The sequence below is a fragment of the Stylophora pistillata genome, chromosome 7 (assembly GCF_964205215.1).
Source record: "Stylophora pistillata chromosome 7, jaStyPist1.2, whole genome shotgun sequence".
In the NCBI taxonomy this organism is placed as follows: Eukaryota; Metazoa; Cnidaria; class Anthozoa; order Scleractinia; family Pocilloporidae; genus Stylophora; species Stylophora pistillata.
The window spans coordinates 2,770,001-2,797,342 of NC_142525.1; the positions used below are offsets into that span (position 1 = coordinate 2,770,001).

At 42.5% G+C, this 27,342-nt stretch overlaps 2 protein-coding genes, 1 long non-coding RNA gene and 1 pseudogene across 3 annotated transcripts in view; 3 read left to right on the forward strand and 1 right to left on the reverse strand.

Moving 5' to 3' along the window:
• Positions 1 to 7,684, forward strand: part of LOC111329746 (uncharacterized) — a 10,817-nt gene extending 3,133 nt beyond the window's left edge. Inside the window, exons 4-5 of the mRNA XM_088726930.1 lie at positions 421 to 531; positions 4,655 to 7,684. Of these exons, the coding sequence (XP_088583056.1) occupies positions 421 to 531; positions 4,655 to 7,167 (2,624 nt within the window). The 3' untranslated portion in view covers positions 7,168 to 7,684. The remainder of the gene's footprint in view (positions 1 to 420; positions 532 to 4,654) is intronic.
• A 4,981-nt stretch (positions 7,685 to 12,665) lies between these two features.
• On the reverse strand, positions 12,666 to 16,092 carry LOC111329747 (uncharacterized). Its single transcript, XR_015989355.1, has 5 exons — positions 15,266 to 16,092; positions 14,726 to 14,927; positions 13,746 to 13,883; positions 13,071 to 13,167; positions 12,666 to 12,792 (listed from the first exon to the last, which is right to left on the reverse strand). It is a non-coding gene; the product is annotated as an uncharacterized LOC111329747 (long non-coding RNA).
• A 65-nt stretch (positions 16,093 to 16,157) lies between these two features.
• On the forward strand, positions 16,158 to 20,206 carry LOC148726147 (uncharacterized; annotated as a pseudogene).
• A 2,099-nt stretch (positions 20,207 to 22,305) lies between these two features.
• On the forward strand, positions 22,306 to 25,715 carry LOC148726148 (uncharacterized). Its single transcript, XM_088726947.1, has 5 exons — positions 22,306 to 23,428; positions 23,513 to 23,676; positions 24,074 to 24,286; positions 24,584 to 24,688; positions 24,980 to 25,715. The coding sequence occupies exons 1-5, from the start codon at positions 23,401 to 23,403 to the stop codon at positions 25,484 to 25,486; spliced, it is 1,017 nt and encodes a 338-aa protein (XP_088583073.1). The 5' UTR covers positions 22,306 to 23,400; the 3' UTR covers positions 25,487 to 25,715.
• The last annotated feature ends 1,627 nt before the right edge of the window (positions 25,716 to 27,342 follow it).

Here is a 27,342-nt window from a genome sequence, read left to right on the forward strand (position 1 = left end):
CAATTCCCGTGCAGGCCTGACTTTTTTAAGGCCTTATTTCCCTACTGCTCATCTCAACAGTTTTTTCCAAGATACATAACGAAAAAATTGCCATGTTAGCCTCTTACTAGATCTCGCGAAAAGTTCACAAGGAAAAAGTGGTGAATGATAATACCCGGTAAGCAGTCGAAGAAGAAAAAGAGAGGCGTAGTGTAATGGTCTGAAGGGCACTTGTCTCTCGGTTTCTCCAGTTTTTCTCTCCGTTGTCTCCCCCCCCCCCCACCACCAAGAGGGGACTCTCTCCTCCTTAGAAAGGAGATGGTTGATCCCAAGGCGCTGGTAACTGGGTCTCAGCGACCTCAGTACAATTCAGTGTAAATTCAGAATCTGTTAAATAATGATTTCAGTGAAAATTCATGAATGAGAAAAACTATTTTGCAGACAGTACCACAGAAAAACTAAGTGAGACCAAACGTGAAATTCAAATGGTGAAACGAAAATTGGAGGATTTGGTGAGCAGGCCACCACCTAACAAAATCCCTAGGATGGAAGGTAAACGCTTTTATGTAATAAATGCTAGTGTTAAATGATTCTGCAATAGAAAATGATGACAGAGTGTGCAGAATCTTCATATGTTCTATGAAGCCAAGAAGAGACACATATATTCATTAAATTGCTGGGGCTGATCATACCACTAAGAACTTCGTGCAAAATTCAACTTGACCACGGGTTAAGAGATAGTTTACAATGTGAGGCCAGAGCTGCAACTTGAGACACATTATTTTGACCTGGTTGAGTCTCGTCTACACTGGTAGCAACACAAAATAGAACAAACAGCTAAAGAGCCAGATGTCGTGTCTTTTCCCACCAAGAATAAGTAGGAAAAGTTTCTTAAGTTTATGTTGTAGGTCTCGTGATTTATGGTTTCCAGGTGTAGTCACGAAATCAGTCGAGTTTTTTGGTCACGGTGTTTTCGTTATTCCTCCCTTGGAGGTTTATCAGCTCTATATTTCTATGTCGCTGTGGCGCGGAGGTTTTTAAACTCAAGGGTTATAGGTGATATATTCCGCTTGAGAGAGCTGAATGTGCCCTTTTCTGCAATTATTAAAGACATATTTAATATAAGAGAAAAATCGAGTTTCCAGATGGGATTTGAACCCACGACCCTCCGTGATCTAGTCGGATGCTCTAACCACTGAGCTACAGGAGACTCTATGGTGAGCAAGGGTCAATTAGTGGGTATTGACTGGAACCGCATCACGCGGCTACACAGCCAAACATCAGCTAGCACATAGAAGCTCACTAACACCATCACGCTGTCACATTAAAGCATCACATGCATTAAAGCATCACATGCAGCCAACCAGCCCCCAAAGTGAGCATGTAAAGATGAAATAAACAGTTTTTAATATAAGAGAAAAATCGAGTTTCCAGATGGGATTTGAACCCACGACCCTCCGACCCTACTAAAGACATAGGGGCTGAAAATACTTATCACTCGTTCGAGCTCTTTCTTCCCGTGTGACTCTGCATACAAGCTTATTTACTCCAAATGTATGCTCAATCTACGCGGATTGAGCCTCAGTTAGTTGCATCTTTGCTTTGGGTTTGACCGTCTATCGTGCTGTTGTCGCGTTAAATATTTCCTATGGTCTGCTGATGTGTGTACATGTTTAAAACCTAAGTAAAGCACGAGATGGGAGAACGCAAAAAGCTTTGGGATCCCCTCAAAGACACGAACGACTTTGAAAACGCTCACTTTCCCGAAGTTGGTGATCGAGAACTCCACGTGTTTAGGTTATAAGAACACGCACGCTTATCGCGAAGTAACAAGTAGACTGGCGAGTATGTGTGAATAACTCTTGTTTTCCCATACGGTGGCTTGTGCACATCTAACTTGATAAACGCGGGCCAGAAACGAAATACTTCGAAGTACCATTTTAGGCCGTGAACCAGAATCGTAGCTAGGGTCGGTTATATAGACGTGGTCTAACCCAAGCCCCGGTTTTACGCAAACAGTGAGCCTCAAGGATTTTCCATGAGAGGGTGGTTTTAATTCGGTAAGTGTCCATCCATTGCTCACTATCCGCCCTCTTGACACAGTCAGTAACAATAATAAATCAAAAGTAACCCGGTGTTATTACACGACTCGGGCGGTCAGAGGGCCAATAACTAAAATCAACCAATCAAAATGCTCTATTGCCGGTCCAATATTCTCTAAGTATTGGACCGGGCACTGTCCCGAATGGTCCTGAATGATACCACACTTGTGTCCCTTTGAACTTCAGTCGTATAATAAATCTCTTATTAATCAAGCTTGCTCGGGACCGTACTGGAAGAATATCGGCCCTCGGTCTTTTTTGTTCGGACCTTGCTGCGCTCGGTCCGTACTGTCAAGGCCTCGGGCCGATATTCTCCCAGTACGGCTCTCGCGCTTGGTTAATAAGACATATTTATTTAACTATGTGCTTAGCAAAATAACCTTTGATGCAAATCTAATTTTGCGAATCAATAATAATTGACAAGTGGTAGCTGCCTTGGATCTGCGCGTAAATTTCGTGTAAACTGAAAATTTTTCTTCTCTGATTTTGTTGATAGGGTGGCCAACGGAAATACTTAGAATTATCAGATATATATCACAGTTCAAACTATGTCATAGCGTAACTTCTTTAGTATGTCAGACACTTTTTGAAAAATTGCTGCCCATCATAACAATCAAAAAGAATGTCAATTAAAACCAAGTCACACCCGCCAAACGATAAGATTTTTGCTCGATAGCACTTGATTTTAAAAGGATTGAGAGGCACACGATATTCTTATAATTACTTCGAATTATCCTCGATGCCTTCTAGTTGGGGTCTTTTCTATAATCATCTATGTTCAAAAAACCGCCAGGCGACAAGAAGCTGAAAGTAGGATTGAGAAGCCACTTAACGGCTGCGCCGTGGAAAACTACAAGGCGGATTACAAACTACAAGCTATAGCGTCAGTTTTGCGCGTAGGAGAGAGGAAATTTTCATTTTGAAATTAATACAACTTGGTAAAATATTTTCAGACGATCTCGTTGAATTTCGCATGATTACGTTGCGTGACACAATATTCATAAAGTTTGTAAGCAGTTCCTTTCACTTTATCAAGTCTTGAAAAATCGATGAAAATAATAATCTACTTGGCATATTTAGTGTGTTTTCGTGAATATATCATTTTATGGCGATATCACGGGAGCTTTTGGATTATAAACACAGCAGATGGGTCCTTTGAATAAGTTAGTACAGTATAAAATTAGAGGATAAATTAGAAATATACTATTTTCTGGCGATTTCACGGGAGCTTTTGGATACAGCAGATGGGTCCTTTGAATAAGTTAGTACAGTATAAAATTAGAGGATACATTATCCAATACAAAATTAGTGCACTTCAAGTAATATTAATAAGGAAACTTTTTAAATGGATAATAAGAAATCTTTTGGATTAACATGACCATTTTTCATATCAATCCTGCCTTTTAGTGATTTCTTTTCTTGTCTCTCATTACTGCGTGATAAACATAACAATAGGACACTTAGAGCGATGAATCACCTTTCGGCGGCAACATTTTTGTAGATGGTGTAGAGATTTTTCTCCCCTAAATGCTGTTTCATGGTATCATCAAGCATGAAAAAGCTGCAAAATGTTCAATTCAGGCATCAACCATGGGTCGAAGGCGTAAATTTCGTAAATAATTGAGTCTGCTTTTGTGCATTGTTGGGTAAAATTTTCGAAAATGTGCATATTGCGTTGATCGGCTGTACAAGAAGTTCGCCGAAGCCGCAACCTATTTTTATATTTGCATACTCCTCTAACCTATTTTAGTTAGTTTGAATAAATATATCATTTGGTAGAAGATGGAATTTTGTGCTGAGCCCATGTAAAAGTTGCATATAATACGGTCTTGGTGGCAAAGGCAAAGTAGGTGTCAAACTGAAAATAGTTTTCAGTGTAAAGAGCCTTTGAAAAAGAAAAACTTAGGTGATTTTTTCTCACAAAAGATCGATCTAAATGCGCGAAACAAAAAAATTCCTCAAACAAGAGTTTTGTGAAAAGACGAGTAATTCAATTTGCTTCATTATTGATGATCGGCGCTTTTAAAAAACGGACCTTTGAGCGCTAAAGGGACTTTCGCTTGGAAAAAATGTTTTGCATTATAACATAACCAAAGTAAAGCGCGTGCTCTGATTGGTCAATTTAGCGTCCCCCATTTGCCCATGGGTGTACGCTGCTGACGTGAGCATATGCAAAGACTAGTTTTCCACGCGCGCTTGTTTTTTTCCTGTTCACGTAAGATTTGTTCAATAAAAGGGAACTCTTAGCTACAATGTGTCAATGTTATGTTATAAAACAAATGATAAACACCACAGCGTACACTATTGAGTTATGGATGCACTTGGGAGGTTTGCTAAGCACTCAAGAAGCTAGAGTCCCTCTCGGCTATCGCCTCGAGCATAGTTAATAGAGGTCCCCTCTATTAACTATATCTCGAGCGACTCTTACGCTTCTTTCGTGCCTAGCAACCTCCCGCGTGCATCCATAACTCAATAGTGTACGCTGTGGTGTTTACCATTTGTTATTTATTTCGAAAAACCAAGGTGGTTTCGACAGTTTGACTTAACACCTGACGAGAATTATTTTATTTTAGATGCCTTTGATCCCACCGAAATGATTGAGGACATTTCTCAACTCTACAAAACCCGCGAAGGTACGATAAACCCCCTTCCTTGGTGTGAAGACGTGAACTTTTCTTTTGGAAACTTCTACACCAGACTTAAAATCATCTACAAGGAGAAAACGAGAGGAACAGCTACGGATAAAGTTGTCACAATTTCTGAAATCTTCAACCCGCACGAAGAATGTGAAGAACCAAGACTTGTATTAATAGAAGGGAAGCCTGGTATGGGAAAGACAACTTACTGCAAAAAAGTTGTTTTCGACTGGGCCACTCAAAAACGCGCAACCGGAAATTACTTCGCAAAATTCCGCATAGTACTTTTGATTAAATGTCGTGAAGTTCAGTCTGACCTTTGGGAAGCCATTGATGATCAAATTCTACCTCGACATATCGGTGACGACCAAAGAAAGAGATTCTTCGACTTCCTTCACCACAATCAATCTAAAGTTCTCCTGGTACTCGATGGATTGGATGAAGTTTCTGAGAAAAAGCTACCAATGTTTTCAGAAATTATTCAAGGCCGAGAGCTGCCAAAATGTCGCGTGGTTGTAACTGCACGGCACGAGGCTGGAGTCAAAGTTCGAAAATACTGCGACACGCTACTAGAGGTGGAGGGATTCACTGAAGAAGATGTGAAAACCTTCATCAAAAAGTACTTCAGAGAGAAGACAAACTTGGCCGAACAGCTTATCGAACGACTGCATGATGATGAAACCTTACATGAAATTTCGACGAATCCTCTCAACATTGCGCTTCTTTGCCTGGTCTATGAAGATTTGAACGGTGTATTTCCTGAAAGCAGAAGTAAGCTGTACATGGACATAGTGGATTGTATACTAAGAAGATACAGAGCAAAGAAACAACTTTCAGAAGTCGACCAGGCGGACCTTGTTGGGCTTTACGAAAGCCAACTGAACCACCTTGGCTCGATAGCTTTGAAAGGTTTATTAGAAGACAACTTGGACTTTGACGAGAAGGAGCTTGGAAAACACAAAGGAAGTGATCTACCTGAACTTGGATTTCTTTCTGTTCAGCCCGGAGGCAGTAAACTCCGAGCTACTAGACGTTATGGCTTTCTTCACAAGACTTTCCAAGAGTTCTTCGCCGCTTTGAATCTCGTTTGTCAGTTTATCAAGAAAGAAATCAGCACGGACAGTATAGCTGTTGACAGACGATATCGCCACGAGCTGGAAGAAGTGCTTCTGTTCACATTTGGCATTCTAGCCGCACGGTGCGAGGAAACAGCAGAGAACCTTATGAAAAGTATGGCGACACAGTTAAACCAGGAGGTCGAGGAAAGGGAAACCGAAAATAGTATGACTATTATATCAAAGTGCATTTATGAATGCAAAAATGAAAATTATTTCGATGTAAAATTGGCCCGCACTCTTGGCCCTTGTCTCCAAATTGAAACCATTGCTGTTTATAGCACATTAAGTGTGGCTAAGACTATCTTACTAACCAACATTCTTAGAACAAATACAAGTATGACAAGTTTGTATTTGCTTTGTAATGAAATTTGTGATGACGGTGCCGCTGCTCTGGCTGAGTGTTTGAAAGAGAAAACATCTCTGACAAATTTGAATTTGTCTTTCAATAAAATTGGTGATGACGGTGCTGCTGCTCTAGCTGAGTGTTTGAAAGAGAAAACATCTCTGACAAATTTGAATTTGTCTTTCAATGAAATTGGTGATGACGGTGCTGCTGCTCTGGCTGAGTGTTTGAAAGAGAAAACATCTCTGACAAATTTGAATTTGTCTACTAATGAAATTGGTGATGACGGTGCTGCTGCTCTAGCTGAGTGTTTGAAAGAGAATACATCTCTGACATATTTGAGGTTGAGTTTTAATAAAATTGGTGATGACGGTGCTGCTTCTCTGGCTGAGTGTTTGAAAGAGAATACATCTCTGACATATTTGAGGTTGAGTTTTCTTAAAATTGGTGATGACGGTGCCGCTGCTCTGGCTGATTGTTTGAAACAGAATACATCTCTGACATATTTGCGTTTGAGTTCTAATAAAATTGGTGATGCTGGTGCTGGTTCTCTGGCTGAGTGTTTGAAAGAAAATAAATCTCTGGAAATGTTAGACTTGGATGGAAATGACATTGGTGAAGCTGGTGCTGCTGCTCTAGCTAAGCGTTTGAAAGAGAATACATCTCTGACAAGTTTGCATTTGAGTTCTAATGAAATTGGTGATGACGGTGCTGCTGCTCTGGCTGAGTATTTCAAAGAAAAGAAATCTCTGAGAACGTTGAATTTGGATGAAAATAACATTAGTGAAGCTGCTGCTGCTGCTCTGGCTGAATGTGTAAAAGAAAATTCAACCCTGAAAATGTTATATCTAAAAAATTTAACAAAACTGAGAAAGTTGTATTTGTATAGGAATGAGATTAGTGCTGATGGTGATGCTGCTCTGAATGCTGCACAAGAATGTCATCCATCTCCGACAATTTACTCTGATAAAGAGGATAGGAAGCGTTAACGTTAAGAATAAGGAACCACCATTGACTTTGAACCCGCGTAGGGTAAATGTGCAGTAGCTTTTATTTGTTAATGTCAGTGTTTATACAAGACTTTATATGCTGCATCTATTACCTTTAGTGAGGGATTTTAAACTGTAACACGTTAAAAGTTTGGCCACCGTAAAACTTTACAACGATGTTATCTAAGTAGCGTTTACTTTGTTTGCGAGTGATATAATAATTAACCTTTTATGGCATTGCATTAGAAAGTATGCTTTATCCACGACGCGTGTGTGTAAACCGCGAGAATGTCCACGCGAGGAATAAGCACAAAGCATTAAGGTCATATACAAAAAGGCTGCCTCGGATTTTGTTTACTGTGAAAATCGGCTGAATTTTTTTTGTCTTTAGCTGTAGATTCACCTCACATTTTCTTTAAGGAAATACCGTCAGTTTTAGTTAAAGGTTAGAGTAATTATATCTTTGCTGATCAGTTCCTCGATTCCCATTGACCTTGTGTGTGATAGTGTGCTGATACTTTCCAGTATATTGGGGAGAAATTTGATATTCATTACTCTTAGGTCATAAGGGTTAATAAAATGAGTTTTAGTCATGTCTTATCGTAAGACACTCGCTGATAACTATATGAAGCTTTGTTAAGACCAGAAAAAACAATTATTCTGTCGAAGAGAAACTTGTTTTAAAATTGTTGCCACAACATATATTTTCACTTTGTAAGGGTGAGTAATTTAGACGATAGATGTACTTCTTAGGACTTTTAACTGATGTAAATAAAAGTATTTTCGATGTATTTTCATTTTTTTATCTCAAAAGTAATTTAGACGATAGATGTACTTCTTAGGACTTTTAACTGATGTAAATAAAAGTATTTTCGATGTATTTTCATTTTTTTATCTCATAATTATGGTTACCTGTCCTATTTACATATTTCCATCATCCCAAAAAATCCATGCGATGTGAATGTTCTTCATATTGTTGTTGTTTTCTTTATCGTTTGTCAACTGGCCATGAGTTTATGTTGAAAAGTCGTCACAACATGGACGCTTCGGGAATGAAATTGTCTCAAGAATTGAATGTTTCATGCTCATTAGAAACCGCTCATAACATATTGCCTGAGGGGAGAGGGGTCGAGTGATTTTGTTTGTTTCACATTAAAACTAACCTGATCCCCACTAAGGCTCTTAAGAATTCTAGTGACGCCCCCCCCCCTATTTTCAGTATTTTTTCCATTGTCCCTTGTCAGCAACCCAGAATCCTCCGACCCTTTACTCTCCCTCCCTTCCTCACTCGGCGATAAATAATGACTAAATGGAGTTAAATACGATTCCTGGGCTCACAAACAAGCTATTTGATAATTGTTTGCGTCTAATGACAAGGCAGGATGAAGAACTAGGACAGCTCACGTGATGTGTGTAAACGAGCTCCTGCAATATTGGTGAGACTGGTTAGAGAGTCTCAATGGGCTGACGGCTTTTACGACTAATGGTTTAAATTTTCGCCATTTAACGACTAAAGGATAATAATGTTTTAGCCGTTTTAAGGGTATCGATTAACTCCATTGAAACCCCCTGGTAAGTCTAGTAACCTCTACAGAAAATAATTTAATGTGTCAAAATACCGACCAAATATCTCACCCGACTGAAAAATACATTTGGTAAAAAAACTTTTAAAAAGAAAAATTATAGGTAATCAAAGCAAGTCACAGTCTGAAAAGGTCAAAAGCTTTTTTTTATCTTTCTCTCTAGCACGGGATTTCCCTGGAATTTGAAGCAGTCAGCCTCGACTTCATAACCTCGACCCAGTCCTCCTGCCTCATGTTCAAAGATATCAGGCGCATATTATAAATTGTTAACCATAAACTGATATGCAGCCTCGCCAATTGAATGACTACACGTGTTTAGGCTAAGAACTCATCCAATAACTGTGCTAGTTTTATCTCTAAATATATTTTGAGATGATTCTATAAGGCTATATTACGATCATGTTTGTAATCCCTATCAAACTTTGATCAAACACAAAATCAGAACTTTTCAACAATTGGTTAATTCCATTCTGTCTTATACAAGAGAAACAGAAACAATCCTTCTTTTTACGTTTTATGTTTGAAATTGGGCCAATTAAGTTGTATTGTATTTCACTCAATCGGAATAAAAGAAAACAGTACTCTTCCAACAATCGTTTCTGCTCCCAGTTTGTCATCTTTTCTTTCCCAATCCTCTCATCCTGAATGTCAATTGAAAGTACAGGCATCATATATATCATCACCTAAATTCTCCTTCTACATCGTTGTCGCACTCAACGAGTTCAAGATTTGATACTTGAATGAATGAATGAATGAATGAATGAAAAACTTTGATTAAGTGTCTATGTTTTTAGCTATAAGCTAATGGGGGACACTAAAAATTTAAAAGTCAAATACATTTACACATGTAGATAATAGTTATTTACAGTAGATAATTAAAAAGATTATAAAGTTATTTAGTTAAGTTTGAAATTTCAACGAGAGTTGAAAGGTCGACTTTTCCTATGTTCCTCTTGAACGAATTTAGAGTTTCTATGGTTCTTAGGTGTCTTGGTAACTTCGACCAGATGAGAGGTCCCATATATTTTATAGAATTCCTACCAAATCTTACAGTTTCGAATCTTGGCAGTTCGAAGTCCCTGTTCCGTATTTTATACTGAGTGTTCTTTTTATTAAATAACTCAGAAATATTCTTGGGTACGAGACTGTGCTTAACTTTAAACATCAAAGTGGCAATGTCTTGTAGGCGCCGATTGTTCAACGTCGGTAGTTTGGCGCGACTTAGCAGTTCTTGATAGGGCGCTGATCTAGTTTTGTACACCGCCCTAAGTGCTCGCTCCTGAATCCGCTCAAGCTTTTTCCGATCCGATGCATTACAAAAGTGCCCTACTAGATGACAGTAGGTTAGATGGAGCAGAATTGAAGACCTGTAAAGTGATAGTTTAGCATTAAAGAGTATCAAATTGCGTAGCCGCACTAGTCCCCCCTACTTTTTGACTGGCCCTAGAGCACAGATCACTGATATGACTAGTAAAACTCAATTTTTCATCGATTTGAACTCCTAAACGCGGTATTTCCCCCATTCTCTTAATAGTATGACCGTCAACAGAAAAATTTTGATTATCGTTGTCTTTGTCAACATTTCTCGGGTTGATCATTAACAGTTGGAACTTTTCTGGGTTGGTCGAGAGATAGTTGTTCTTGTACCAGGATAGAGCTTTCTCTCCATGTATCTTGATACTTTGCGCAACAACGTCATGCTTCTTCCCAAAGGACGAGCCTTGCGGGCAGCCAATCACCATCCTTTTCCAGTCACTTGTCACTCCTTTTATTTTCACTCTATTGAGCCTATTCTCAAAGTATGATCTAAGAAGGTCGAGAGAATTTTGTCCAATGCCATAGGCCTCGAGTTTCTTTATGATTAGAGAATGGCTAAGAGAGTCAAAGGCTTTACTCAAGTCAGTAGACAGTATGTACACCAGTTCCTTTCTGTCAACAGCTGATTTCCAGTCTTACACGAGTCTAAGTAGAGTGTTTCTGTTAATAGCTCTGCTGATTTACCTCTTATGCCAGTTTTTTTTTCCTCTGCCACACTGAGTTTCATTTGAATATTCCACACAGGTTACCAGTAGAGACCACACATTATGTATCACGAGAAGAGGAGAGGGAGGGGAGAGGAGGCTGGGTTGTGTTGGAGAACTTTGATTGTGTCATGATGAAATTTAGCTGATCCCCCTCTAGGCTCTCTGATGTTTTTTTGGGGGCCCCCATCGTTTATCGGCGGTTAATTGGCAGCCAGTATGCCCCCCTCCATTTCCCTGAAAACCATGTGAACCTCTCAAAATCCTCCACATCCTCCCCCCCGGCCTTAAATAATCACTGGCCACTACACAAAACTTTTTCACCCGCTCTGTTCCTTAGAGTCTGTGCTGGTCCAAAGCTGGAAATATATAAAACAACGTCCTTTAAACCCTTCTCCCACGAGTGACCGAGAGAGAATTTCTCCTCACAAGATCAGTAGAATTTTAAGCAGAATTTTAAGGGATGAGAGTAAAGAAAAATATCAGTTAGGGATTATGAGATGATCCAAGGTTAAATTCTCCAAACTCACTTCATAAGAATCGTATGGAAGACAGTAAGGAGAATTTAAGTATTAATAAATGAGATCTTGGCAGTGAAAGGCTTAATTTGCATTTTATCATTTGTTGTATTTAGTCATCCGGATGAGTGTTTTGATAGTTTGGCAAAAGATGATTGACGTGTAAGGGTCACTGATCAGGTGATCACGTGATCCCATTTACCCTTGTCACACGGCGGCCATATGGGATGTGACGTATGTGCTTTAGGCATGAAATCGAGGCGATTCGTGGTAACTTACCAACATTACAAAAATGGCGTCTACCGCTTCCGCGAGTAATGGATTTTGGCACACAAACCTTGCCGATATACCTGTCATCACTGGTTCGTTTATCGAGAATTTTGCTGGAAAGAACCTTCCGATAAAGGCCTCATTGTCGCGAGGGTATAAATTTTTCCACGAGAGTTTCATACACGATACATATATCTCATTAACCAAGCGCGAGGGCCGTACTGGGAGAATATCGGCCCGAGGTCTTGACAGTACGTACCGAGCGTAGCGAGGTCCGTACAAAAGAGACCGAGGGCCGATATTCTTCCAGTACGGTCCCGAGAAAGCTTGGTTAATAAGAGATTTATTACACGACCGAAGTTCAAAGGGACACAAGTGTGGTATCATTCGGGACCATTTGGGACAGTGCCCGGTCCAATACTTAGAGAATATTGGACCGGCAATAGAGCATTTTGATTGGTCGATTTTAGTTATTGGCCCTCTGACTGCCCGAGTCGTGTAATAATGAAGGTTAGTTTGCATCACTTTCTCCAAAACCTTTTAGAACCCATCTTAGTTGAGTTTGCCGTTTTATTTCAGTAAGGAACTCTACAAATGAAGTTGGATGTGCTATTCGTTCCCGCTGTTTTCGAAGCATGAAAAAGAACGAGGAGCCTGACTCTATTTTGATCTGTTTTGGGCCGAAGAGAGACGTCCCTGAGATACAGTCCTTTTCTTGTAGCTGTGCTGCGGGTAAAGGATTGTGCCATCATACGATAGGGGTATTGTATACACTGTCCCACTACCGACTGCTAGAATTAAAGAGCATTCCACCCATTGTTTCAAAACCATCTTTACCTCAGGTTCGTATTAATGACTGTGATATTCTTCAATTTCCACGGGGAAGAAACAGCCAGTCTTTTCGCCAGATTATGGACCACTTGAAAATGGCGGCGAATTATAAATTTTTTTGCAAATATGAAAACTAGCCTTACTAACCTCAATTTGAAGTTGGTAATTTCAAAGAATTTTCACTGGTTAGTAAGGCTAATTCAAATTCATTCAAAATAATTGGCAGCCATTTATGAAAAGGGTCTGTTACCAGTGAAAATACTGATAAATTTGGACATGCTTTTGACAAAGTTTTATTTTCATTTTAGACATGGCATATTCCCAAGAGACTAGATGGGATTCAGCAAAGACCATTGACAGAAGTTATTGTGGAAAAACTGTCATGTTTAACAGACATCCAATCTAAGAAGAAACAAAAATTAACTGGTGTCACACCAAAGCTATATAAACCATTTAAACAGTCACTAGCAGAACTTAATATACCAGCAGCACTTGGACCCCTCATTAAGGATAGTAGTCCTGAGTCTGGCTTTTTGAGAATTTGGCCTGAGCAGGGACAGGACACTCCCTTGGTTCATTGTAGATTTGGATTAGTACCAAAAGGCTCTGTTTTGTCATATCAACAATCACTCACTGCAAAGAAATCTGATATTTCTGCCCCTGCTTTCAACTTTCCTTACCTTCAATATCCACCCACTGTGTTAGACGAGAGTCAGCAACTCCATTTTGATAGTCTCCAAATTACAGATGAACAGTCAAAGGAATTTGAGCTTCAAACTGGGGAAAAATCATTCAGCAAAGACTGGTATCGGTTAAGGAAATTTCGCCTTACTGCATCAAATTTTAAAAGTATTTGCTCTAGGCAAAAAGATTTTGAAGCTCTTGCCACCAGATTGTTAAAGGGAACGACAATACAAACAGCTGCCATGAAGTATGGCTTAGAACATGAGGATGAAGTTGCACAGTTTTATGCTCAAAAGTTTGGTCGGTTTGTTTGAAAAGTTGGTTTTGTGATTAATCCAAGAGTCCCTCATCTTGGTTGAAGTCCAGATAGGAGGGTATATGACCCTTAAGAGAGTTCACCTTAAAGTCTTTCTGAAATTAAATTCTCCATGGCAGAAGAGCTCAAGGATATAAAATAATTGAAAAAAAAAAACCCACAATAGGAGTTTACTCCCTAAAAAAGAGCCACCAGTATTATTTTCAGGTCATGGGCTGTGTAGGGCTTACTGGTGAGGGGTGGTCAGACTTTTTCGTTCAGTGCAAAAAGGAATTTCATTATGAACAGATATATTATGATTGAGTTTTTCTCAATCACGATGGAAAAACTTAATTTATTTTATTTCTGTTACTACCTTCCTGCATTCGTGGCTTCCAAATAGTGAATCCTACAGCAGTCGAGATACAATGGGTGGTTGTTAGTTGTTACCACATGTTACTGTTTCACATCAGATGTGCCATCTTCCATTAAGAACTACAAAGGGCTTGCACAGCTGAAAATGAACTTGATGAGTTACATGAAAGAAACCTGTTTGACAGTTTTTGATGTACCTGTATTTAAGGCTAAAGTACTCTTTAGCGTAGTGTAATATTTGTGGCAAAATTCTTCATACAGCTTTTAACATTTTGAACAGAGTTAAGGATCACAGGATCCGAAATCATTCAAAGAGTTTGATATTTGTCAAAACTAAAGAAATTACATGTCATAGTACAAGGATGAATTAAAAACACAGCATGGCTAACAACAGGCTAACCCTGAAACTACTGTAACATTTTGTATGTAGTGTGGCTTTTGTAGGATGAGTAGAACTCGCTGTTGAGGACTAAACTTGATGGTGCCTCTGTCTTAATTCCTGAAGCATCAATGATTCCTCGACACCTTGGGTAGATCTGTTTAAAACACTCTGGCATGACTGTTTCTGGATTTTTTCCCTTGAGGGCCAAATTGGTATGGTACCAGACACGAAATACAAGAAATTTGACCGAGAAAGAATAACACGACTCACTGTTGCAATAGAAATATCAAATTTGTCAGCCAGTTCTTGGTTAAATGAACCTGACTGTAATTAATGTAAAAAGAGATAGAACTGTTCAAACAAATTCAATTTACAACTTCTGATGGCATCTCTTAATTGATCAACTTCTTCTATTCCCTTGTTTCTTAAACGTTGCATTTGTGACCAAGATAACATCTTTTCAGCAGTTGGTTGAAGAACTTGACACGTGGCATAGAGGACTTGATAGGAGGGAAATCCTGTGTAAAACTTTGTAATGTCATCTGGTCTAGTGTGCAACTGTACATACAATGGATGTGCATTATGCAGAGAAATCTTACTTTCAAGTTCATGTACTCTTTCCTGCGCTGCAAAAAGCATATCCTCAATAGGGCATTGGACCATGTGTAGTGCAAATGTAATTATGATTGTTAATTGTTGGTGCTGGCTCAACATGAAGAGTGCTGTCACAGCAACCAGTGGGAGACTCTTCCAGGGGATGAGTTGGTACTGTTACTTCCACCTCACCAGCATCTTTTGGAACTTGAAGAAAAATGTTAAAATAAATTAATCTTCCATAAACCTCTGTTTGTCTGCCCTTCAGCTAAATCAATTTTCAGCATCCTATCCTGTTATAAACTATACATTTATTGAAAAATAATTTTTTAAATAAGTAGTTATTATTGTTCAGTGACCTAATAATGCTAATAATAATAATAATAATAATAATAATAATAGTTTATTGACACTTCTGGCAGTTAAAAACTGAATAAGCAGTGTAGTTTACAAACAATATATACTAGCTAAGTCTAGATACAATAACGATGATAATGAATAGTCTACATTCATGCGAATCTAAAACTCACTGCGTGGTCACCTACCTGAGATCATAGATTCTTTAGTCCTGATGGGTGACGATTTATTCGTCATGGGTGACGATTTATTCGTGATGGGTGACGATTTTTCTCTTGACGTGCAATGAATTCTTGCTTTCCCTTTTTTGGGGGAAGGTACTGTCCAGTGAAATACAGAGGGAACTGCTCCTTTCTTCAAATTATACACGCTTCCCAGCTAAGGTCGTTCGAAAGTTTGATGGTTCAAAATGTTCAGAGCAAACCTTTGTGCTTCTCGAAATCTGAAGGACAGTTGTAAGGTTTTCTTAATACGGCGCATAAATAGTACATAAGCAACGTTGTAAAATAGCAGCTCGGCTGTACACATAATTCTTGTCGATCAAATTAAATGAAATTACTTATTTTGTAAACCTGAATAAATTGATTACTGGTAAGCTTCCTTATCTTCACAACATCACTAATCTGGAAGTTTTTGCCGACATCTCGACGAATTCTTATAATCCAGCTTTTCTTCGCATATTTATCGACTGGAAAGCGATGGAAGGTAATTCCTAATTGGCCTTTTGATCTATTGTTTGAGCACGAGGACACACTACAATGATCTTTGTTTGGCATGATTAGCTTGCAACTCACAGGTTTTGATGGGACTACCGCTGGCTACATACCGAGGACTCGCTAGGACCGCTGACCTGCGGTAGTCAGCGAGGTCGTTTCGGACGCTAAAACTCATGTGCATCTCCAATAGATCTTGCGAATTGAACTTACTATCGTAAGTCTATGATATTGTGTTTCGTTTAGCTTAATTGTTCGTATTACTTAGTGTTTGGATTTTGTATTTATCCTGTAGATCCGTTTCATCGTTCTGATTAAATTAAATCAACCGAGGAGTTCGCTTCATGAAACGGATGATCACGTAATCATGGTCGTCGTCGAATGCTCCGTGCCCGACTGCACATTCACAACAGCGGACGTCTCTGAGGCCTTGGCAATTGCCCTCATCACAAATCACGACCTGGCCCACCTCGTCCCGGCGCCTACAGCACCTCCAGCGCCCACAACAACCAGTGGCCCGAAATTAGAGCGGCCGAAAGTAAACATCGGAGTCACGATAGAAGAGTGGAATGTCTTCACAAGACGCTGGGAGGTTTTCAAATCAGGCTCAGGCATCAACGATGCCTCGGCACCCTCCCAGCTCTTCCAGTGTGCCGGACCTGAACTTGGGGACAGCCTCCTTAAAGCCAATCCAAATGCAGCCTCTGAAAAGCTAACTGGGCTGCTGGCCGCCATGCGCTCTTTAGCGATAATCCCAGTCGCCACTTGCGTGCTACGTACAGAGCTTCTCCAGTTGCGGCAGGAACGTGATGAGCCCTTTCGTACCTTTACAGCTAAAGTGCGGGGGAAGGCAGAAACTTGTTCCTACACTGCTTCGTGCACCTGCGGTGCTTCGGTGGACTACACCGACCACGTCATCCGTGACGTCATCCTGAATGGCCTTTACGACTCTGACATCAGGAGGGAAGTGCTGGGCATAGCGGGCATACTAGAGCAACCAGTCAACGAGGTCATCGCCTTGGTAGAAACTAAAGAGATGGCACGCAATGCCCTCCCCTCCCCTTCGCTCTTAGCTGTCTCCTCCTTCGTGAAGCAAAAGACATCGCCACCCACCCATGACCCCCCTCCTTCTCAGGCGGATCGGGCGAAGGAAGCATCATGCCCCGGCTGTCAGATCACCTTTAAGCTCTTCACGGAAGGAGCCCGTGGTTGGAACGAGAAACCCCACCCCATGTGCATCGAATGCTACAGGGCCAATCGCCGTAAAAAACGTCACCAGCATCAACCCCCACAGCGCCCGCCCCAGGCTTCAGGGGTCCATGCCACAGCAACGGAGCCAATTTCACAGATAGCCGCGTTCCACACCAAGAGTGTAGGCTCCCCTCGAGCCTCCCAACGACACCGTCACACCCGGAAGGCGACCACACAAGCCACCGTCACCAAACCATTCGCAGCGCGATTAGACCACCACATCTTCTCCAAGGGGGAGTGGAAAAGGGCCCGCTTGAGAGATCATCCAAGGCTCCCGATCACCATATCCCTCTCCCGACCTGGCGGGACCGACAGTGACCTCTCCAAGCCCTCCTCAGCCATCCACGCTGAAGTATCCGCCATAGCCGACACTGGCGCCCAATCAGACTTGTGGTCGTTATCCGACTTCCTAGCGTGCGGTTTCTCTCGCAACCGCCTACACCCCATCAGCCTCAGCCTATCAGCAGCTAACCGCTCGCCCATCTCGATAGAGGGAGCATTCTTCGCAAAACTCGCTACACAGTCCAGCAGCGGGGACATTACAGCATGTCACTCGATGGTCTATGTGAGCAGCTCTGTCAAGGACCTGTACCTGTCTTACGACTCACTCCTCAACCTTGGTCTACTGCCGCGTACCTTCCCATCCCTTGACTACTCTACCAGCAGCCGTCCTGTAAGTGATACCTCTGATAAACAGCCACATGTTCCCAGCCCCCACCAACAATCAATGCTACGAGGGCCCTCAATGATGGCTGCCCGGAACCCACCATCGCGCGCAACACAACGTGCTCGTGCCCACAGCGTGGAGCAACACCGCCACGTCCCTCTGAGCTGCCGTTCCCCTGTGCTCCAGAGAACAATGCAAGAATGAAAGCCTGGCTTCTCGACAGATATGCCTCATCCACTTTCAACACTTTCCCTCATCGAGCGCTACCATGTATGGAGGGCCCACCCATAGCGATCCATGTTGACCCCGAAGCCACACCTAAGGCCAGCCACACACCGGCCAACATACCCCTCCACTGGCAGCAACGGGTGTATGATGACCTCCTGCGCGACGAAGCTCTTGGCGTCATCGAGCGTGTGCCTTACGGCGAACCCGTTACGTGGTGTCATAGGATGGTCATCACGCGAAAGCACGATGGATCCCCACGCCGCACTGTGGACATCTCGCCACTGAACAAATTCTGTCAACGTGAGACTTTTGCCATGGAGTCGCCTTTCCACCTCGCCCGTCGTATCCCCAAAGACACCTGGAAGACCGTTACCGATGCCTGGAATGGCTATCACAGCGTTCCTCTGCGCGCTTCTGACCGCCACCTGACCACCTTCATTACACCATTTGGCCGCTGGCGCTACACACGGGCACCTCAAGGCTTCCTGTCCTCGGGGGACGGCTACAATCGCCGTTTCGATGCTGTCCTTGCGGAGTTTGAGCGCAAAGAGCGATGCGTTGATGACACAGTCCACTTCGACACAGACCTCGAACAACACTGGTGGAGGACCATCGACTTCCTCACCCGCGTTGGCCAGGCAGGGATCGTGCTCAACCCTGACAAATTCCAGTTCGCCGAGAGGAGTGTAGACTTCGCTGGGTTCAGAGTGTCTGATAGCACCATAGAACCACTCCCCAAGTACCTCGACGCCATAAAGGACTTTTCCTCTCCTACCAGTACCACAGACATCAGGAGTTGGTTTGGCCTGGTCAACCAGGTTTCCAACTACGCCCAGCTCCGTGATTCAATGGCCCCCTTCAAGCCGTTCCTCAGCCCCCGCTGTAAATTCTCCTGGTCCCCTAAGCTCGAGGCAGCGTTTCAAGCTTCCAAGGCAGCCATCATCACAGCTATCCGCCAGGGGGTGGAAATCTTCGACATGCAGCGGCGCACCTGCCTTCGCCCTGACTGGTCCAAGCGGGGCATCGGTTACTTCCTCCTTCAACAGCACTGCAGTTGCCTCCCTGGCATTCCCGACTGCTGCCCTGGGGGATGGAAAATCACACTGGCCGGTTCCCGGTTCTTGAATTCTGCTGAACAGCGCTACGCCGCTATTGAAGGAGAAGCCCTCGCAGTCGCCTGGGGTCTAGAGCAGACACGCTACTTCACACAGGGGTGCGACAACCTCGTGATAGTCACCGACCACAAACCACTCGTAAAGATCTTTGGTGACTGCACTCTGGATGAAATTACCAACTCGCGCCTGTTCCGCCTCAAACAGCGCACTCTCCCATGGCACTTTGAGATCAGACACCTACCCGGCAAGAGTAACCATGCGGCCGATGCCGCCTCACGATACCCTTCCCCATCCTGCACAGAGGATACTATCTCTCTTGGATCACCCAGCTTTCCCGACATCGCAGAGTCTGCCTTGATAAACACCATCCGCAACGACACCCACGAGCTTGGCGCCATCCCTTGGTCTCTCCTCGCAACAGAGACAGCTGCGGATGCCTCCCTGGGCCCCTTCCTCACCTCAGTCGAGCAAGGAAAACCAATCACCAGTAACGACCCCACCCTGACAAGCCTTCGGCATATCAACGGGTCTCTCTATGCAGCAGAGGGCGTACTACTTTACCAGGACCGCGTGGTCGTCCCCCCGTCCCTACGCCAACGAGTCTTACAGAGCCTGCACGCAGCCCATCAAGGAACCTCTTCCATGGAACAGCGAGCCCGCGCCATCGTCTACTGGCCAGGGATGTCACAGGATATCCGCAACACTCGGGAGGGCTGCGCAGACTGCAACAGAAATGCACCCTCACAGGCAGCCACCCCCCCCTCTGCCATCATCTCCTCCGTCATCCCCATTCGAATCCGTCTTTGCAGACTTCTTCGACTTCAGCGGCTGCCACTACCTGGTCGTAGGCGATCGCCTTTCTGGCTGGGTGGAAGTCCTAAGCTCAACAGCTGGGACCACCCTCGCGGGTTCAGCCGGCCTGGTTCGCCATCTCCGTTCCTTCTTCGCCACCTTCGGCGTCCCGGAGGAGATCTCGAGCGACGGCGGCCCAGAGTTCACCGCTATGAGCACACAGGATTTCCTCCGCCTCTGGGGCGTGCGACATCGTGTGTCCTCCGTCAGCTTCCCTCAATCAAACGGCAGAGCGGAAGTCGCGGTGAAAACTGCCAAGCGCCTCCTGATGTCCAACACAGGCCCGACAGGCAGCCTTGACCATGATCGTTTCTTGCGTGCCATATTACAGCTACGAAACACCCCAGACCCAGACTGCAACCTGTCACCGGCGCAAATCATCTTCGGTCGCCCCCCTACGGAACTCCCTCTCATTTGTAAACCGCCTTGAGAAGTTCTCGAACCCGCACATCAGACCCCTTTGGCGTCAAGCATGGGAGGCCAAGGAGGAAGCCCTTCGCACACGCATCACTCACACGACGGAGTCTCTGAAAGCCCACCCACGCCCCCTCCGCCCTCTGTCCCTTGGCGAGAGAGTCTTCTTGCAGAACCAACAAGGCCCCAACCCCACCAAATGGGACCGGTCAGGGGTAGTGGTGGAATCAGCCGGCCATGACCAATATCGTGTCAAGGTGGACGGCTCCGGACGAATCACATTACGCAACCGCCGCTTCCTGCGAGCCTATACACCAGCCACGCCCTCTATCCGCCCACCACCGCCACCTGCCCACCAGCTCACCAGCAGTGCTGCCCAGTCCCCACACCCACGGCCCCCCGTGCCACCACAACCTCCTGCTGAGTCCAAGCGAACCACTGAAGCAAAGCTCAACGTACCAACTGCAGTCCCCGACCAAGCACCGATGTCGCCCCTCGCCCCGGCACAGGATAACAGCCCCGTTCCCGACCTACAGCCCCGAGACCCCCAGTTACCAGCAGCTGCTGTTGACAATTCCCCAACGCCCATTACTCCACCTCAACTGCCGCCCGAACCCGCTACACGTCCTCGCCGCTTTACACGGCCACCCAAACGGTACGAACCCGAAACAGGACAATGGGTCACTTGAGTCCTACAAACGACGCGATACGTTGTACCCTTCTCAGTTCTCGGACTGGGGGGGATGATGGGACTACCGCTGGCTACATACCGAGGACTCGCTAGGACCGCTGACCTGCGGTAGTCAGCGAGGTCGTTTCGGACGCTAAAACTCATGTCCATCTCCATTAGATCTTGCGAATTGAACTTACTATCGTAAGTCTATAATGTTGTGTTTCGTTTAGCTTAATTGTTCGTATTACTTAGTGTTTGGATTTTGTATTTATCCTGTAGATCCGTTTCATCGTTAAATCAACCGAGGAGTTCGCTTCAGGTTTTACCACGCATCGCCTCGATTTCATGGCTAAAGAACATACAACATTTCCAATATGACCGCGGTGTGACAAGGGTGAATAGGCGACATCGTTTCAAAGCCTGGCCCATGTACTGGTTCGGTGGAAGCTAACTAAATGCAACGTCTTCAAAATTCATAAAGAGCAGCTCGTTTGTTGACACGTAGAAAACGAGGTTTGGAACCAGAAGTGCAGGTACTAGACAATCGATTTGAAGAACAACCTTCCACTTGAGGTATTTGATCGAGAATCGAAACCGAGCGGTTTCATTTGACTACGAAATATTGTGTGTTAATGTGCGGTGTGAAAGTTCTAACTAAAAAGAAACTACCGTCTTCCAGAAATATCTCACCCTTTCACCTGTCAATAGAATTTGAAAACAATAGTGCGCGTGGAACATAGAAAATGGGTTCGCCCAGAAGTAGGCCTATTTCCGATAGACGTCACAAAAGACACAATTGACCACTTCACACATGAAAACTATGGCTTTCAAAATATCGAAGCCGCCCTTGAATAGAAGCCGCATTATTTTCCTTTTGAAAAAAAAAAATAGAAGCCGCATTATATTTTGAAAAAAAATAGAAGCCGCGGCTTCTATTCAAGAAAAGACGGTATGTATTTCTTACGACTCTCTACCTTTCTTATCAGAAATGATTGTAGTCGGATTAGAGATTCTTATTCTGTTTACCCAGTTCTTTCAATTATGAATAAAGGCTGAAAGTTTCTAAAGAAACTCTCCATTCGCTCTGATGAAGGTTGAAAAGTTAAAGGTTTAAAAGTTTCTAAAAAAACTCTCCACTCGCTCTGACAAAGGGCCAACGCTCGAAACGTCGGCTTTTTTACTCGTTACGGTGGCCAATTTAGAACTTAAACTTAGTTGATATAACCAAATTATCTTTCAATTATGGTCTGGGCGAAACGCTTTGTGTGCGAAACTCGTTATGGGCAAAACCCGCCGCTTCCGAAGCAACTTCTAAAATCACGTTTATCGAATTGCTTAATTTACTGGCGAACAATTTCTAATTCCGTCGGGCTGAGAAACCAAGTATCATTCGCTCCGACGAAGGGCTAACGCTCGAAACGTCAGCTTTTGTAATCATTACGGTGGCCAATTTACCATTTCAACTTTGTTGATATATCCAAATTATTTCGTTACTCCCACCGACGCAGCCCCAAACAGTTTCTTTCGAAACTATCAGCCTTTATTCAAGTATCATTGGTTATGACCAGAATCTCGGTCATGACTTTTTTCATTTGTTGGCTCTAACAAGAGCCGTTTTATGGAATCTATTCGGACCTGATTTCACAACTTGCTCTAGTCCAGTTCATGTTCCAGCGCGTCCAGATTCGTCAGTGTTGAATCGATGGTCTTTTTGAGATCATGGTACTCCTTGAAGTACTGCTGCAAAACTATTTGGGCATCGTAGGGAATAGTTGAATCTGCTAGAACATCTAGTAGAATACACAGCATCTGCTGTCTATTTTCTGCCGATAACTCGACTAATTCTAGACGCATTGTACGTATGGAGTCAATGATAAAAACAGCTTCAAAGTTGTCCATAGTTGATCTAAAACACCTCTGAAGGAACGTGCCACAAATAATATTATCTTAGTGCGGACTTCTTAGGAAAAAACTGCAGTGTACTTGATCGTTTTGTGATTTGTCGATTAGTCGTTGGATTAAAATAAATATTACCATATACTTGTTTTTCTATTGTTCTTTTTTACTCCAATAAAAAAGCGAGATTTTCGATCCTCCTCATTAAGGATTCTTGGTATATAAAGGCATTTTACTCTTCACTGTTTCTCAATCATTTCTAACGACATTGTTTGACCCGAAATGGCTTTAACTGTAAGACAATTGTGCAAAGAAAGCAGCAGACGACCCCGCAAGGCTCTGTTTTTTTTTCCGAGACGAGAAGAAGACGGGAATCGCGCCTACACGCCTCATCATTGGAAATAGTATAGATTTAAAAGAAGGAATGGCGGTGACCGTTAACTGGCAAGGAAGAAAGGTACCCGCTGAACTCTTAGCCTTAAGTGGTAAGTAATGCCTTTCACATCTCGATTACATGGCAGAATTCACAGGAATACATTTGTGTAAGTCAGTTTTATTGCGAATACTCGCTTAAGCGACAAGTCTGAGTTGTAACTAATTGTCGTACTTACGATTTGTTCTTGTAGACGACGAAGAAGTCTTGAATCAGAAAGACTTGGAGTGGTGCGAAATAAACTTACCGCCGTTACCAAGTCTGGACTGCAACCAACAGCCGGATTCAGACTCTAAGGAAATTGCCCAACAACCGTCCCAAAAGAATGAGGTACAGCGGCCCAACAAGTCAACCAAGGTAATTCTGATTACTACATGGTGCTCTTTAGTAACGCGTTTCATAAAAATGTCGATAACGCCGGCCACTTCCAAATTCAAAGTGGTATTTTTACCTTCTTGTGAAGCGTAAATAATTGAAATTAATTATGTAATGCACGAGCTACCTTTATGATTCTATTATAGTTTTATGTCAGTGGGCATTTACCATCTACAGCGATCGTTTTATATAGGTTATAACTATTTTTGAACGTGACTTTTGTTAATAACCCGAACATCAGGAAGTCTAAGATCACGTTTTCTTGCGCGAGACAAAGTGAACGAGCGTGTTTCAACATTGTATTATCACATTTAAGTTTTCAGATGTTATACTACCATAACAGACTTTCGTTTTGATAAATGTTGTATTGATCTTTTAGGTGAAGGCTGGGCAGAAAAAACTTTCCGCAACTCCCGTTGACCCATACCAAGAGTTTTTGGCAGAACAGAAGAAAAGAGAGGCTCAGTGGTGTGAGGAAACTAAAGCAAAGAAAGCACGAAATGAGGAAAAGGAGGCCAAGAGTTTCAGTGCTGGTGCGACTGCAGAAGATGTTGCTTCCATAAAGCTGCTGCTACAAGAGAGTATCTGTAAGGTAAGCATAACAACAATGCGTTACTTGTTGAGAAAATGTCGCTTGGAAAGTCCTTTTCAGTTTTTTTTCTCTGAATTCAACACGCTTAACTACGTTACGGACACCCAGTGTCAACAATGAGTTTCTAAAGCAAACCTTACCTTTGGATGACGTCTAATTACTTTTTGACTGAGTAATTTATAAATAATCGTCTTAATACGGAAACCTCATTTTACAGACACTTTCTTTGGTTTTGCCTGATGTTTGATTGTTCACTTTTTTTAATTAACTGTTCATTTGTTTGTTTTACTCAAATAGATGATGGAGAAATTCGAGGACGCCCTGTCTGGAGTGGAGAGAAAAATCACAGTCCGATTGGGTAGAATTGAGCAAAGATTGGATTCTTTAGAGCAAAACGTTATGGTAAGTTTTAATGTCTTTTTCGTTTACGCCTTTAAAGACGGAGTTCTCGGTAATGGAACTACTGGTTTGACAAACTTTGTTGCAGAAGACTAAACTGTTTGAGTGCCTCTAAACTCTAATTAAACCGGTTTAAGAATTATAAAACACAGGGTATAATGAAATAAGGCCATCAAAAGCTAGCGGTTTCAATTTATTTTCTACTTACTCGACTTAATCAAACCAAAATGGCCTTTATTTATTTTTTTAATTCCCTTGCTACAAAATGACATATGATTTTTAACTTTTTAATAGATACAACAACCAGAAACTGAGCAGCCATTATCAGCCAGCAGTATCCTTCAGCAGGATGATCTTCAAACTATAGATTCTGTTGCCTTGGCCAGTCTAAACGAAGATATGGACATCTTCGCGCTATCTCCAGAAACACCAACGGTTCCGACTCCGCCTACAGCTTCAACTTCTTCAACCCCTGCAACCCAAAGCTTCCACGCATTAACAGAAGCTCAAGTTGGCGATGAGCTCATTGGTAGCTGCGTGACCCCAAGAAAGCTACCAGTCGTGAAGAACATTCTGCAGAGCGGATCGGAACGGCACAAATGCGCGCTTAAGCTTCTGCCATACTTCTTTACTAAAGATGAGATGAGCACCAGCAACACAGACGGAACACACCAGAAACTTCCCCTAGACACTACGAAACTAAACTCATTAAAAGTGTTAGTTTTTTCTAGATTTCCAGTCGAGTCCTCTGCGGAGAGAGGCAAAATAAATCAAGGGCAAAATAAATCAAAGGCAAAATAAATGCTAAGTGTCGTTTAAGTAAGCATATTATAAAGCAAGCAGGCGACAGGTAGACTTAAAGAGAGTTTTTAACTAAGGCTTTTCGCGATTGTTTCAATATTTGTTTCTACTATTATGATTGTTGAGGATTCATTGAGATTACTGTAGGCTTCTCGTTTTCAAGTTATTGATGTAAAATGGTTGTAGAGACCTTCAATTTTATTTAAAGTTTTGGTTTTCTTTGTTGGAAGAGGGATGTGATTAGCTTACGAAAACAGATGTTCCTTAGTTAAGACAAGGAGAGCGAGATTTGTTTTCATGATTATGCAAATTTATTTCGAGTGACGTGTACGGCAAAATTTACAAAATCCGTGGCTATCGAGTTTCTCATCTTTTATTTCCATCGATTAAAAGGAAACAGAAATTGCTTTATAAAAGCTCTAATTACACATTACTTTACGAAATCGAATGCTAGATGAAACACGAGCGAAAGAAAGTTGAGTTTTGTTACATGCACATGCAAAATTGTTTCGATTAACCGACGGTGAAATCTACAAAATCAGCGGCATTTCTTAACGTTTTTCACTTGAGAGTGCGTTTTCATTTCAGTCAATACGTAGAAACAATGTAGGAACATGGGAAAAAATGAGTTTGCTTCTCAATTCTATTTTCTTTCTATCGAGAATGTTCAGTCCACATGGTATGATTGACAGATTGCTTCAAACGCATTGCGAGCTCTCCAGGGCGAGACTCGCTCTCGGCTCGCTTCACTCGCCAGTGGATAGCTTAATGGCAGGCTAGTAATTTAATTTTACTTAGTTTTCTATCGTTATCAGTCGAATATTATTAGCATGAAACGTCAGTGTTCCGCATCAACAATTCGTATAATTGTTCACAACGGTTTCTGATCGATATGTGCATGGCTTCCCGCTGTTCTTTAGCCCTCCTTATCCGTTCAACGTTTTTGTCCATCCGTTTAACGTTTTGAGCAATCTATTAATAGATGCTGTTCAACCGTTTAACGTTTTAAGCCATCCGTTTATTTTTTTTTCTCGGCCGTTTAACGGTTCACGGAATCCGTTTTTGGACTTTGCTCTACCATTTAACGCTTTGGACTATTCGTTTAAACGGACATGCAAACCGTTTAAACGCCCTTACTACCCGTTTACTATCCGTTTACAAACCGTTTATTTTGTGGGAAATTAACGTCTCCTACCCCAACCCTGCAAGAGACAGGACCTCTATTTATTCGTCCCTATCCGATAAGACTAGAATATCGAACCATTTCTTGATGTTATATAAAGGTAGCAAATTCTTCTCAATTATTCTAAGACCCTGAGTGTTGGTCCAGCCGGGCCTCGAACCCTCGACCTCCCGCACAACAGTCCAGCGCTCTATCCATTGAGCTAACCGGGAGGCGGTTAATCAAATTCTATGGAAATGTTTATATGCTGCTGGTGTTTTGTAGATGCAGTCTGATAATATAGGATAGCTATTGAATCCCTGCATAGGCCTTGATTTTGTTCCAGACATAAAGTATTCAAAGTATTGGGTCTTTTTACAGGAACACAGATTAAGTTGAATTCTTTGTTAGAACCCCACGGAGATGACCTTGGTTAAATGGCTTTTTTCGAGTTTCTGGTAACTTTGCCCAAATTGAATTTAGGCTCATTTATAATACATTCCTTACTTTAATTGATCTCCATAAATGAACATTCTGTTTACAACTACGAACTTACAACAAAGTTATGTGTTGGAACTCTCCTTTGTAAAAAACATTAGAAGTGGTTTTGAAACGCTGAAAACCGTTTCATGTACATAACTGAGAATTCTGCTACTTTTGAAAGTTAGGAAGGTATTCTTTATGATCGGCTATA